Genomic DNA, 14,972 nt, shown 5'->3' on the forward strand with positions numbered 1-14,972 from the left:
CAATTGGTCCAAGCCACTGGCTCGTGTTCCTCCTTCAAAGAGGCATCTGTCGCTTCGTTCTTCACTTCTATCCGACTGCAGCAATCTCAGCTCATTTTGGCGCATGTGCGCTCGTTCCGAAATCAGTTAACGCAGAATGAGAACAGGATTAAGCGGTGTCTTTCACGAGCGAACAAGCTGGCTCGATGAATAAGCCACATGTACGAGGCTTTGCAAAAGCATCTTCCAACCGCATGAAGGCTACTGCAGATGACTTGAAAACAGATGTCTTAGCAACTGTGCCTCCGGTCTGGCCATTAAGCCGAGTGGAATTGAATTTTTAAGCGCGCAGCTGCGCCCGACCGAAGCGCCAGGTGCTCGGGCCGATCGTCTCTCCTTCCCTTAGTAGTAGGGTTGTCCAATCGGCATGCCTGATCTGTGTGATCTGTGGACGGCAACTTTTCGAAGATGATGCTAGGCTTTCGCACAGCACGCGCTTTCGGTAAAACAGCGAAAACTTCTCTGGTAAATGCGGCACGGCCAAGCCCGAAGCAACTTTCTCTTCCTTCCCAAGGAGCAGCTCAGTGATGCTAGCTTCTGTGATAAGCGGTGAGTTCTGAGCGCCGCGTTTTGTTCATTTTTTTTTCTTGCTTACAGAGCAAGCGAAGTAATGCTTCAGAATGGTATGAATTATATACTTGCAAGCTAGTCAAAAGCCTATACAGGTTAATAGCATACACTTATAACACGCCTCTGAATTTATCGGCAGTGCGGAGCAGGAGTGCTGGCCGAAGCTGCTGCTAGCCAAACAGGAAAGGGAGCACAATAATGCACAGTAACCTTGTGCGCCCAGTCTTTGCACGACAGAATGCCACCTACTCTGGACGGGTGCAAGAAGAAACGTCCCCGGAAAAAAGGCCCCTAGAAAAAGGTGCCCAGAAAAGGTCCCCGGAAGAAAGGTTGCCAAGGAAGCGCCCTCTAATAAAAAAATGTCACCAAGTGAAAACTTACTGAAAGAATGAACTCTTCCGGAATACACTTGACAAATAATTGCCCCTTTTACTGCACTTTACTGCATTTGAGAATAGATGTAAACGTGAAGTATTTTGCAGTACCAGATTACACCACCGTCATGCAGTCTCCGCTCTGAAAATAATACCGCAGCGTTTAAATCAATACCGGGAAAAGTTTGCAAATCTTAACGCACTGCATACCGTCACATCACGACTACTAACCCGTATACTTACCTTGCAAGCGCTCGTGCAAGCAGAAGCTGCTTTCTTCAGGTGCAATGCATAGGCGCTGAACTACCACCCCACCGGGCTCATGTGACAGCTCGATGATTGTGTACAGGACATGCGCAGTGCTTATGCCACGCTATCGTTAACTTATAAATACGATGACCAGCAATAAACGTATGTAGCTCGTATCTATAGCCTGTGTATCGAGACGTCCTTCTCATCTAGTGTTCTGTTGCAAATTTTCCGAGTCCTGAGCGATAAACCACTGGCACACTTGCGTTGTGTTGATCATACCGTTGCGTTTACGGGTAAGTGATTCGTTCCACCGTCCAACAACTTAAATCCGCCTCACGGGTAAAAGCCGACTCGGGTACCTTACGCATTTGAAGCGGATGCTCAAATCACTGCGGTTTACGTGACGTTTGATGACACCCCCGTTTTGGGACATTTTTTCCTACTTCGCAAATAAGGACATTTTTGCCGGGGCCGTTTTTTTTCCGTGAACTTATCTTCCGGGAACGTTTTTTGCGGAACCCACACTGGACCGGCATGAGTCGCCGGTACAGAGACATCATACAGCGTATTCGCCATGTGCTTCAAGTGGAATGCAATCTTCACCTTAACCATTACAGAACTCGAAACCAGAAGCTCGTGAGGGTGCTTTATGAAGTTTACGCATACATATGAGTATTCTGACGTCTTTTCAGAGATAACGAATGCCGCGCAACCCTACTTTAAGCTCCGCTATTATCTAGCACAAGCCAGGCAGCCAAAGAGGAAGAGGTTTATAGAGGCGAAAGCCTTTAATGGCTAATCGTTGTCTGTCCGTCTGTCCGCGAAATCTGTCAGACTATGACGTCATCAATGGCATAATTGCTATAACCCATATACTCTTAGCAATTACTCAGTAATGTGTCATTAGTAATTAGTTAATTGGACATTAACTGGTATTTAGTATAAAATAAAAATGAAAGTAAAACAAAATAAATACTATACACAAATTAAAGGAAAATAAGAAGAAAAAGTTAAAAAAATAGAAAAATAATCAGATTTAAAAACAGAAACAAAAAAACAAAATAAAAATAAACAAAAATTGATCAAAAATACAACATAAAACAAACAAAACTGCAGTACCTACAGGCGGCGTGGAAAAAACCCGCGTTCTAAAAGCGATGCGTTCGCATTCCTGTACGTAAGCAGACTTAAGTGCCCTCAGAATTGTTTTCAAATAAAGGCAGAGAAACGTCTAGCTCAGAACCTACAGTTCAGCAGGAGCTGACCGAATGAGCTAGAACGGCTGCAAGATCTAACGGGCTCCCGGAATAGGGGGACTAGCCACCATGTGTTGGGTCCAATTAACATGTTTTCATCATCATCATCGGCCTGAGTGATGGTTAACGTGGATTCTCGAAAAAAATTAAATGAACCAATTGCACCTTGGGTGTTTATATAAAAAAATCTTGTATTAAGATGCTACCATATCCTATCATTGTGAGGCCTTAATTGTGCTTAATTTTGTACATGTCGGAAGAATATTAAGCATTGCTGCTTCGCGTTCCGCTAATAGTTGGCTATCTTGACGCGTGGATATGCTATTCTGGCGGAAAATATGTGTTTGAAATTAGAATTACAAATGGTGCCTGAACGGGCTATACAGAAGGCTTGTGTGTCTGCTGTGACTGCCGAGCGAAGTTTTAAATGTCACTTTGGGTTCAGCCTCTGAATGTGGCTGTGCTGGGCGCCTACTTGATCGCAGTGTCTCACTCTCGCATTGTACACAAGACCATAAAGGAGGCCGAAAGCGAAATCAACGTTTGCTCGCAACCCCTGCGAAAACGCTTGCTTTTCAACGCCCTCCATCTCATGTAGCCCGCTGTGTCTTGGGATTTACTGGAAGATGCGGTGGTCTTCCTTTCGTGTCGTTGAGGGCAGCTCACCGCTACCCGTAGCCAGATAACCGGCAGTGGCTTTCTCGTACAGATAATTCCAGTATTTTCAACGCTGGCTTCAAATCAGGAGAGAGAGAGAGGGAAAGACCGCAGACAGCTAAGGCAGCGAGGATACTCAGGCGATGCTCGGTGTGCTACCCTAAGCGTGACGAGAGGGATGGAGGGAATGACAGAGAAAGAAAAAAAGAAAGAGGAATGAAAACTGAAAGCAGACTCGCAACATGGAGCGCGGCCACGTTCGCCTTCAGCCCTGAATAAGACACAAAAGAATACCGAAAAAAACTTGAGGAGGACCCGCACGTATGCAGCGAATGGCTTCCTGGACTGGCCTGCATGTGTTCCGCTGAAAAAAAAAAAGAGCCACGTTTCCGCGTGGCGTCCTCATTAATCTTTGAGAGAGATAAAAATGGCATACAGTATTTCACACAATGTTATCGCATAATGTAAAATGTGCGGCGTGGACGAACTGAGACAAAGCGAAAGAGTGATGGCCCATTCGTTTTTTTTATTGTTTGTTTGCATGACATGCAGCGAGCGAACGAGCTTTCCTGCAGCGAGCACCAGCAGCGAACTTTTCGTTTTTCCTGGCCTTCAGTCCACTTCTGAAACCCCAACTGGCTGTCAGATTAGATTCATAGACCAGCTGGGGACTTGCAGCGACAACCACATTTGGCGGGATACCCAGCCCAGCACAGAAAACCCGTTGTTGCATTTTGATTCCGGTCATTTCAGAATTGTAAAACGAGCTGTAGCAACCCCTTGCCTGAAACTAGCTATATAAAAAAAAAACGCGCCCCCACTCAATATTGCACAGCATTGATCAACAGGTTTCGCAATTGAGGGAGAGCGGATTTCCGCAGCAGTTACTTGACGGCATTGCAAAATCCTTACTGAGAGAACTTAATGGGTCCCAAAAGACTAAGAAAGCAAGCCACGATTGCCGCCCCGTTGTGGTGCGTCACATTCATAACACCTCCCACGGAATAAAGAAGACCGGTAGTAAGTACGGAGTTAACGTGGTTTCTGCCGCTCCCAATAAGCTCATTGGAATGTGAAAAAAGGTCGGCGAAAAATGAAACAACAAAAAGAAACCTGGGCGAAACATCAAACAAGAAATCAGCTATGTATATTGTGACGAAAACGTCATTTACAACATTCCGCTTAGCTGTCAACGAACCTAGGTAGGGCAAACGGGCAGGTGCCTCATCAAGAGGATTAGAGAACACAAAAGATCACGTGAACAAGTCGCGAAATCCGTGTATCTGGCACGTCATTGCGCACACTGCAAATGCACCCCGATGCTAAAAAAACACCAACGTAATAGGCCGTACTATACAGAACAGAAAGGAACGCGAAATTATCGAAGCTTTCGCTATGCATGTTGCTCCAGATAAGCAATGCTTCAGCTCGCCTTCGGTCATGTCGGGGAGAACGGAATCAAAGAACAGTATTCTTAGGCTGTAGTAAGCGCATGTGTTGATAGTTGTCGATGTTTCGTTTTTTTTCTTATCACTCATGTTAGCGCGTTTCGCTCTTCCCTCTGCTGCGCATGAAATGACGTTGATATGCGTATATACGCAGTTTCTTAGGTCAATAAACAGTTGTTAGAAAGCGCTTCGGCCTGTGCATCCGTCCCTTTCTGTCTTTTGCAAGCGCTTGCCGATGCCCGCAAGAACCTCAGTAAATGCAATTTCGTGGTCCCTTTAACAAACATCGTTTTGCGTCCTTCTGACTTGCGATCCGCCATAGAGCAAACAACCTACAGTTGTTTTCGTGTGTCTGCACAGATGTCGCCACCAGTAGTGTGGAAACAGAAAAGTTATCAGCTCACAGTACTCAATGTATTCAAGGGCTTACTGAGCCGCCGCGGTGGCTAAGTGGCTATGGCGCTCGGCTGCAGGCCTGAAAGACGCGGGTTCGATCCCGGCCGCGGCGGTCGAATTTCGATGGAGGTGAAATTCAAGAGGCCCGTGTACTGTGCGATGTCAGTGAACGTTACAGAACCCCAGGTGGTCGAAATTTCCGGAGCCCTTCACTACGGCGTCTCTCATAGCATGAGTCGCTGTGGGACGTTAAACCCCCATAAACCATTCAAGGGCTTACTCAGTGGAGCGTGTAAAACGCCACTTGGTTGAGTGGCAATGCTTTTTACGAAACACTAAATTAACTAAGGAACGATGCCATGTAACATGTGCGCGATAGGCCTAGCTGCGGGGATTTTCTTGGCAAGGCCGGCATTCCTCATAAGTTCCCCGTCCATACGCATCGACGTTCTTTTGGCGACGAATATTATTCTTCGCAATCAGTTAACCCAGCGTGGCGGTTTATTGAATATGGCCTTCGCTTACAGAGCCCTAGGACGCGCGATGGAATCCCGGCCGTGACGGCCTTGTTTCGATGAAGACGAAACGCCAAAGGCACACTTGTGTTGTGCGATGTCAGTGTAGGTTAAATAACCTCACGTGGTCGAAATCGATGTGTGGCCCTCCACTACGGCGCTTCTTTCACTCCTTTCTTCACATTCCTACTTTACGAAACCACGTCGAACTAGAAGGGCTATGTTGTTTTAATTATTACATAACACACTAAACATAGACACTTCATTGTATATATCCGTAAATGAATCCAGACCTTCCCGGCATAAGCATCCATTAACTCTCAAGGAATATGCATTCCGCATCGACTGTTTAAGATATTAAGTTTTTTCTACTTGCAAAAAACGAATGAGATAGTTTAGATCCCTGCATCACTACTAACACGCAATTGTAGAAATTTGTAGCTCTTATTGAAGGACTGATGCACAGTAATTAATTAATATTAGACAGGTGTAACAGACCACTCGCATCAATGGAAGTACGTATGAAAGTCTATTTGCATTACACTGCAAGCGAAGGGGGCTACAATGGTCAGTATGGCAGTGATAAATAAGACACGAAATCTCCGCGTCTGGCAATGGAACTGCAGGGGGATCGCCTCATAAAAGGCGGTCCTCCTGCAGCTGGTCAGATCAGAAACCGAGAAGCCACACGTCATTATACTACAAGAAACACTCACAACCGAACTGGCCCTTACGGGCTGTAAGGCCGGAGCCCACAGAAACGAGCAAGGCAGAGGCGTCGCTTTATTGATTGGAAAGAAGATCCCGTACATTCGGCATGACATCCGCCACACAGCCTCCTATCTAGAACACCTCAAGATCGAGATCATACCGAGCTACCACGTAGGGAACAAGCAAAGCATCTTCCTCACAAATCTGTACAGCAGCCCTAAGGATACCAGGCAAGGGTTCAGAGGCATTCTGGGCAAGATTGCGCACATCGCCAAAGATAGTCCGCTGATTGTAGGTGGAGACTTTAACGCCCCACGCCAGGCATGGGGCTACGCGTATACCTCTAGTAAGGGCGATCGTCTTCAAACGACAACCTCTGATCTCGACTTCACGCTGATCACAGACCCGGAAACTCCAACTAGATGTGGCACTTCCACATGTCGAGACACCACACCGGACCTCACATTTGTCCGAGGCCTTGAGAAATGTGCCTGGCACAACTCGGGCATAGACCTTGGCAGTGACCACTATATTCTCCGAATTGATATAGAGATACCGGGAAAGAAGCAAAGGGAGTACAAACTCATCGACTGGGGCAAATTTCGTGCAATACGGACGCAGCCATCTGACTCATAAGGGGCAAACACAAAGCACACGATAACGAGCTGGACCGAGCAGCTCAAAGCAGACATCGTAGCCTCGGAGCGAACGATTACTACGGATGTTAAGGTAGAGGGAATGGACAGTCGGCTAGCGAATCTTCTCGAAGCCAAACATTCCATTCTGGCCAGGTGGAAGGGTCAACGTTTCAACAGAAGACTACGAAGAAAACTTGCCGAACTCAACAAGACCATTGAATACTGCGTGGTTCTCTCCCGACAACAATGGGACGCAGTCTAACTCCCTCAACGGGCAAATACGCAGAGGAAGCGGGTGGGTGCTCATAAAACACCTCCTCGATGAAAACAGAACAAAGTTCAAGACTATGCAATTGATCAGGCTAAGCAAATTAGTGCACCGTGCGATGCAAAGCAGTACTGCTGAAGCACTTCTGGATGACCTTGCCAAACGGTACTTACCGCTTAAATCGGGGCAACCTAGTAACTTACAAAGGACGAACTATGACGGTGCCCCAGACTCAGAGCTAGATAAGGACTTCACAGAAAGCGAAGTAGGCTTCGCAATTCACGAACTCAACAGTAACTCTGCGCCAGGCCCCGATGGTATCACAAATCGGGCTCTCCGAAATTTAGAGGACAACTCGGTCACGTTCCTAACGCAACAAATCAACGAAGCCTGGAAAACTGGCCATCTACCTGCAGACTGGAAACATGCCAACATGGTCCTCATCCCAAAACCGGGAAAGCCACTGGGCCTACCAAACCTAAGGCCAATTTCACTAACGTCCAGCCTAGGAGAGCTAGTAGAACACGTCATCTTGAATAGACTATCGTAATACGTAGAAGAAAAGGAGTACTTCCCCTACAATATGATCGGCTTTAGGCTGGGCCTCTCAACGCAAGACGCTATGCTACGAATCAAGAAAAGTCTGCTGGATCGCCCCACACGAGACAGCAAGGCGCTACTAGGACTCGACGTGGAGCACGCTTATGACAACATCCACTATCAAGCCATTCTCAAAGCCATATCTGACCACAATCTCGGAACACGCTTCTACCACTACGTCAAGGCGTTTCTGGAGGATCGAACGGCCACTCTCCGGATAGGCGAGCACGTCTCGGAGAGCTTTGATCTGGGCGATAAGGGAGCACCACAAGGTTCCGTACTTTCACCATTCTTATTTAACTTGGCGATGACAAAGCTCTCTCGCGCACTGAGTGAAATTGCCGATGTTGCGCACACCATATGCGCAGACGATGTCACCATCTGGAGCACCGGTGGCAGCGATGCGGAATTGGAAGCTCGCATGCAAGAAGCCATCTCAGTTACCGAGGCCCATCTCACCCCGATGGGACTTCGCTGCTCTTCTAGAAAATCCGAGCTGCTCATCTACCACGCCCCAAGACCAGGGCGCCCGTCCAACGACTGGCGCAAACACAACACTCCGTGCATAGAGTTACACGACATGGACGTAAATCGCATACTGTTACGTTTCGCCTACGACGCGCGGTATAGCCGGCGCGGATGCAACGGACGCCGGGGCTTCGTTCAAAGTGGCGGTCATTTTGGGCCCGTTCAGTGGTGCCGTAACGCCTCCCGCCAAGCGCGTCCAGGCAGGTTTCAGTGCCACGTGTCGTCGTGCGTGCGTGTGTGTGTGTGTGTGCATGTTGGTGCCCACGCTTGTCAAAGCGCGGCAGCCGGGGAGAGGAGCTCCCCAACTGGGAGGCGAGGAGGTCTGACCGGCGCCGGCCCGGCGGACGCGTCACTTCACGTCTCAACATGTCCGTGCGTCGCCGTCTAGTGCGACTCATCCCGTGCCGTTCCTTCTTGCCCTCGACTCCGTGGGTATAAAAGCAGCTGCCCCGGACGCCCAAGAGAGACTTCGATTTTCTTCCGTCGAGTAACGTGGTCGCACTGACCGGCTGCTCTTTTGCGATGCCAGAATAAACAAGTTGTTCTGTTGCCAGTCGACTCTTCCTTTGCCGGGACCTTCGGATGTTTCCAGCTTTGCCCCAGGCCGCCAGGCCAACGCTACCCTTGGGGCTTGCAACCCATTTGCAACAATACCTACGGTTGACAAAATACGAATTCTAGGACTAATAATCCAAAGTAACAGCTCCAACTGGGCGATGGTGGACAGCATCACGATCAAGATTGCGAACGCGATCCGAATGTTTCGGCGCATCATGAATAGACACAGGGGACTGAGCGAGGACAACGCCATTAGAATGGTCCACGCTTTTGTACTCTGTCACATCACATACGTGACTGCGATGCTTCACTGGAAAAAAGAACATCGAAATAGGCTCGAAGTACACATACGCCGAGCTTTCAAGACAGCGTTGGGGCTCCCCGATAATGCCTCGACTGATCTACTCTTGCAGCTAGGAGTCCACAATACCCTTGACGAAATCATCGAGGCTCAGCACACGGCACAGATCTCACGCCTATCAAGCACCAAAGCGGGCCGAGAGATTCTCGTCAAGCTCGGCCTGAACACCATAACAGAAAGGGACAACGTCCTGCAGTTACCTAAAGTCATGCGAGAAGCAATTAAAGCACTGCCCTTCCCAAGAAATGTACACCCGGTCCACAATCAAGGACGAAGACTTGCCCGCGCCAAAGCCCTCGCTGTGGACGAGGCAAGGTTTTCCGACGAGACAGCTATCGTGGATGCAGCCTACATACCGGGAAAGCATGCCTACTCGGTAGCAGTAATCGACGGACACGGGCGAACGAGCAACTCACTCACGCTTTACACCAAGAAGCCAGAGGTAGCTGAACAAGCAGCGATAGCACTAGCTCTCAAGAACTCGAGCTTCAAAACTCTCTACAGCGACTCTAGAGCAGCCCCACGAGCTTTCGCCAAGGGCGGAATAGACAAGACAACGCTACGAATCTTAGGCGGAAGTAACATCACCGATCACTCCATCGTATGGTTCCCCGCACACATGGGTAGCTTAGGGGTGGTCTGCGGAATCTGAACGACATCGCACACGAGGCGGCTCGAGGACTCATCGACCACGTCCCTCCGGTTTCCTCCGCTACCCCACATATCGAGTACAGGGATCAATTATTCACGTAAAACGAGCTCACTAAGCGCTTTTATTTAGGCAGACGAGAGTTTCCTCTCCCGGATAAGAAATTAACCCGCAGCCAGTCGGTCACGTTACGCTTGCTCCAAACGAACTCATACCCCAACCCCTGGCGCATGAAGCACATCGACCCAGACTACGACGGACAACATGTTGGTGAACAGTGCAGTGAACGGGTAGACTTGAGGCCTACGCCAAGAACAAGGACCACTGGGACAAAGTTCTAAATAGTGCTTCACTACACGACCAGCTTTGGGGTGTCCAGGAGGACCGCGCGGCGGCGGAGAGCTTCGGGCTCTCTGTGCCGACGTGGGAGCTGCCCTCTACACCTGGCGCCTAGCCGAGTGTCCTTTAGGACCCCTACTGTGGGATATAAAGTTTTACCACCACCACCATTTTGCGCATTCTTATTATATACCCATCCTGTAATAATCCCAATGGGATTGAAAGTTTTGAAAAAAAAATATCCCTCCCCCTCCTTCCCCTGAGGGGTTCAGGAGTTAACGTACCGCATCGTTAGTGGGAGGGTTACTGCTCCTTTCTTTCCATCATAACGATTGGTTATCAGCAAATGAAAGGCGCCTTAACTATTTCACTTCTCGGTGGGCACCTCAACTGCACGGTAAATATTACTGATCCTACCTTTTTGGAATAAATGTTTTCTGCTACTACTACTACTGCACGGTAAAAGGAGGAAGGTAGGAGTGACAGAGGAAAGAGAGAGGTGCTGTAGTGGAGGGCTCTGCTAAAGGCGCCCGTGCGTTTAGAGATGTCAGCGCACGCTAAAGATCCCCAGGTGGTCGTAATCAATCTGTTTCCTAGCCGCCGCGGTGGCAATGAGCTGCTGGCCCGAAAGATGCGGGTTCGGCCCCAGCCGCAGCGGTCGAATTTCGATGGAGGCGAAATTCTAGAGGCCCGTGTACTGTGCTATGTCAGTGCACGTAAAAGAACCCCAGGTGGTCGAGATTTCCGGAGCCCTTCACTACTGCGCCCCTCATAGCCTGAGTCGCTTTGAGACGTTAAACCCCCTAAAAACGATACAAAAACAAACTCAGTTTCCACGCTGCATCAAAATGAGTCTGCCAGCATGACGAAAGCGGGAGTGGCTGTCTCCTAATCGTTAACACTTCTACAGCCACGCGGTTTCTGCGATATGGTAGCTTCTGCGTGACATCGTCGTTAGCACCAGCTGCTCCGTCATACCGTCAGCAGATGGCCGAGAAATATCGTGTAAGTGAAGTACTTGGCCCACATTTACGCACAAAGGAAATCAGCCTAGCTGCCACCGCGTATTGCACAGCAGTAATGTTACTCATAGTGCACTATGCGACCTTGACCTGCGCGTTCTTGAAGGGTTGTTGCAGTGAGCGATGTAGAAACGAAAAGAGCGCTGGCGATAACGACGTTTATTGAAGAAATGACAGGCGTTTAGCAGATTCTGAGGCGATATTTCTCGGTGCACGGCTCACGTTTAAATATACAAAGAAAAGGCGCACAGGAGCTCGCACATCATTGTTGCCGTGCACGCAGTACGGAACGACGCCTGGGCAAGACCCTATGGTGAACACTGCTGTAGCTATTTTACACTTTTTTAGTGGATAAAAAGGGTTCCTCTATAGCAATGCATGTACCGCTCTACCTCTCCTTTCCCTTTAACCAGCATTACAGTAGACTAGGCGCACTTGGCAGGCTCCCAAGCGATTCGCTAAGGTGCCACATTGGGCTAGTTTGTGTGACATAGTAATATGATTATTCGCAGTCATTTAACTACCGAAAACATTCACTCCAGTACCGTTTATAACTGATATGCAGTATCAGTTCACAACCCTCGTCTGTAATCTATTTCAGCGCTTGCATTCATGGCGGCGACTTCAGAGGCCATGCCGACAGACGTGACACCAGGAGCTGCTGCTGCCGATAACGCGATGGGAACAACGCGATTCTGGGACTTTCTCTACCCAGATGGTATGGAACCTGACCTTTTTTTCTGCAGGCTTCGTAGTCTTTTATGCGCTTTTCTTGCGTGCCTAATCACGTTTTGTGATAACGTGGCATGAAATGATTCTTAACAACGTAAATTTGGCAAAATTACTGACCTTTCTTATGAAGCCAGAAAGGGAGGTTTTAGTGCGCTGGCACTAGTGGCCATTTCGCGCATTGGGGCGTTGTGTGTTTGTCTGTGTCTGAAGCTGGTGTTGTGGCAGACTTCTCACCTGCCCACCAGGTGATGGGCAGCCTGCCCACCATGTCAAGCGGCAGCCCCTTTAATCGTGAGAGGCTGCTCAGGAAGAGCAGCCTGGGTCGCCACCGGACCCAGGCAAGCCAAGTCCCACCGACAGCACCTGAAATAACACTTGCAGTAAAGTGTAGGTCTCTGCTGGCCTACTTGGTTATCTTCTTCGCACCAGGGGTGCCCACCGCCGGAGATTCACGGTTGATTTGGCTGGCTGAAGGTTTCTTCGCACCAGGGGTGCTCCGTCAGAGACGCTCTTGCGACGGATTAAGGTGCAGGTATAAAAGGAGCACGACCTGGTGTTTTATGTACAAAAATTTACATTATACAAGTTGATGCACAGAAGACAACTTAAAGAGGCAAAAAGGTTTGAACAAAAAAAAAAGGTGGAACTGGCTAACACTAGGCAATGGGCCTACTCGGCATTGCCAAAGATGTATTACATCTGACCGTAGCCCAGAAGCATTTGCCAGGGGTCCGGTTCCTGATTTTAATGACCTAAAGGCCCGGCCCAGATTCGGTAGCGTCCAATCATATCAAACTATTAGCATGAATGGTTAACAAACTGTATTGCACACCTTCCAGTTTCTCAACGTTCAAAATCCTCTCCCTAAAATACGCTGCACGAAAAAAAAACACATCAAAGTTGCTTTTAGCAAATGGCACTTGGGGAATTGGCCCTCAAAATGATTGGCCCACTAGGTTTACTTGCCACGCCCCATACTTCCATAGTATTACTCAAACTCTCCCCCTTACAAAGTGAAAAGAGAAGCACACGAAAATACATCAAAAACAGCCGCACGTGTCGCAGGCTCCCTGGGAACCCGTGACTCTGGCGGTTCCCTGCAGCGTTAGGGCAATTATCGATTTCACCCGAGCCGCCACCACCGCGGGTAACTAACTACTCGTCACTGTTGACAGGCGTTCCCCAAAATGTGCACAGTGGCGCCAACGATGTCGTTGCTGCCTTTGAACGTGCGGCAGCGCCCCTTTTGTCCGGCTACGTTTTGTTAAGCCGGCCCGTTCCTCCAAAACTGTGGGCATACAGCATCCTTGCGCGTCGGAGTCACTGCGACGCCTGCTGGTCGCGCTCTCACCTGACCGTACGCTACGCTTACTTGCTCCCGGTCAAGCGCAAGCGAGCGTCCGGAGCCGTCCTGCACGGCGGTGACGACCGTTAAAACCTAGTGTTAAGACGACGAGGGGGGGGGGGGGGGGGGCTATAGCGCCTTCGACAGGGTCACTGGCCGTCTGCCTCGCCTTGCCCGGGAATTGAAGTTTGAAGTTTTTTGACAATACAAGATTGTCATGGCGCCGGAGCAAAAGGCGAGACTATACCCGCCTGACTAGGCCCCTGGCGCCACGAGCACAGCAGACAACAGTGCAGAAAAAAATGTATACATATATACACATAATACACACATATACATACTTATATATACAATAGACACAATTATACGTACAATAAGTCAATGCAACTTAATAGGTATAAATAATGCAAATGAAGAAATAAAGATACAGTAAGGCCAAAAGTCAATTATTAGAAAAATATAGTTTTGATTTCTTTTTGAATATTGAAATGGTTGAGGAATCTTGCATGATTAGTGACACTCAAAATATTGTCCTGGTGAAAGTACTCAGAGGTATGTTCGTACATCCAGAGGTTATGAATAATACGAAGACACTTTTTCTGCATTCGGAATAGAGTTTCCAAGTTAGCCCTAGAAGTGACGCCCCAGATAAGTAGACAACAGTGTAATCTAGAATGAATAGTAGAAAAGTATAACTGACGTTTAAGTTTTAAAGGTAACAGCGTGCGATGCTTATTGAGCATACCAATTAATTGTGCTATGCTACGTTTAATGTGACTTACGTGATGCGTCCACCGTAGATTTTCATGGAAGAATACACCCAAGAACTTGTACTGGGAAACCCTTTCAAGTGGTTGAGATTGAAATATTAAAGAAGATGCGAAATTAACTGGCTTATTAATAGGAGTAAAAACAATATACTTTGTTTTTTTAACATTTAGGCTCAAATGATTAGCCGATAACCTTGCTGAAAGGGAATCTAACCAGTTGTTAATAAGAGGAATTGGAGTAGAGATGTTATCAGAGGAGAAAAAAACGTTTGTATCATCGGCATATAACACAATATCGGGTGTTTCTGGTATTGCCACGATATCATTGATATAAAGCAGAAAAATCGTAGGACCTATAATAGAACCCCGCGGAACGCCGTACCTAATGTCTGCTAAATCTGATTTTATGCTGTTGATTTCCACAAATTGGGAGCGGTGTGATAGATAGCTACGCAATAAGTCTAAAGCAATGCCTCTAATTCCATAAAAGGGTAATTTGGAAAAAAGTATGTCATGTTTAATTGAATCAAATGCTTTATTAAAGTCTAAAAATAAGCCTATTGTGTATTGTTGGATTTCTATATTGGCAACAATTTTATCACGTATTTCAAGTAACGCAGATTCAGTGGAATTACCCCTTTGAAAACCATACTGATTCGAGGATATAAGGTTATGTTTTTGCATGTGTCCAGTTATTCTGGAATTTAAGGCTTTTTCAATAATTTTAGAAAAAAACTGGAAGTATGGATATCGGCCGGTAATTAGTAATGCAATCAGTTGCGCCACCTTTATGCAAGACGACGATCCTATCAATTTTCATGTTATCCGGAAATGTGCCTGTAGAAAACACAATATTTGTTATGTCACAAAGAACATTGCATAATAAATCCGCGACTGCTTTAATCGGTGCTACTTTAATACCGTCATAACCACAAGAAGAGCTG

The 14,972-nt window shown here is 47.7% G+C and overlaps 1 protein-coding gene across 1 annotated transcript in view; it reads left to right on the forward strand.

Moving 5' to 3' along the window:
• The first annotated feature begins 513 nt into the window (after window positions 1-513).
• The window catches only part of LOC144093989 (uncharacterized), a 31,210-nt gene continuing 16,751 nt past the window's right edge, over window positions 514-14,972 (forward strand). Inside the window, exons 1-2 of the mRNA XM_077627808.1 lie at window positions 514-588; window positions 11,783-11,899. Of these exons, the coding sequence (XP_077483934.1) occupies window positions 567-588; window positions 11,783-11,899 (139 nt within the window). The 5' untranslated portion in view covers window positions 514-566. The remainder of the gene's footprint in view (window positions 589-11,782; window positions 11,900-14,972) is intronic.

This window comes from Amblyomma americanum, chromosome 6 (assembly GCF_052857255.1).
Source record: "Amblyomma americanum isolate KBUSLIRL-KWMA chromosome 6, ASM5285725v1, whole genome shotgun sequence".
Lineage (NCBI taxonomy): Eukaryota > Metazoa > Arthropoda > Arachnida > Ixodida > Ixodidae > Amblyomma > Amblyomma americanum.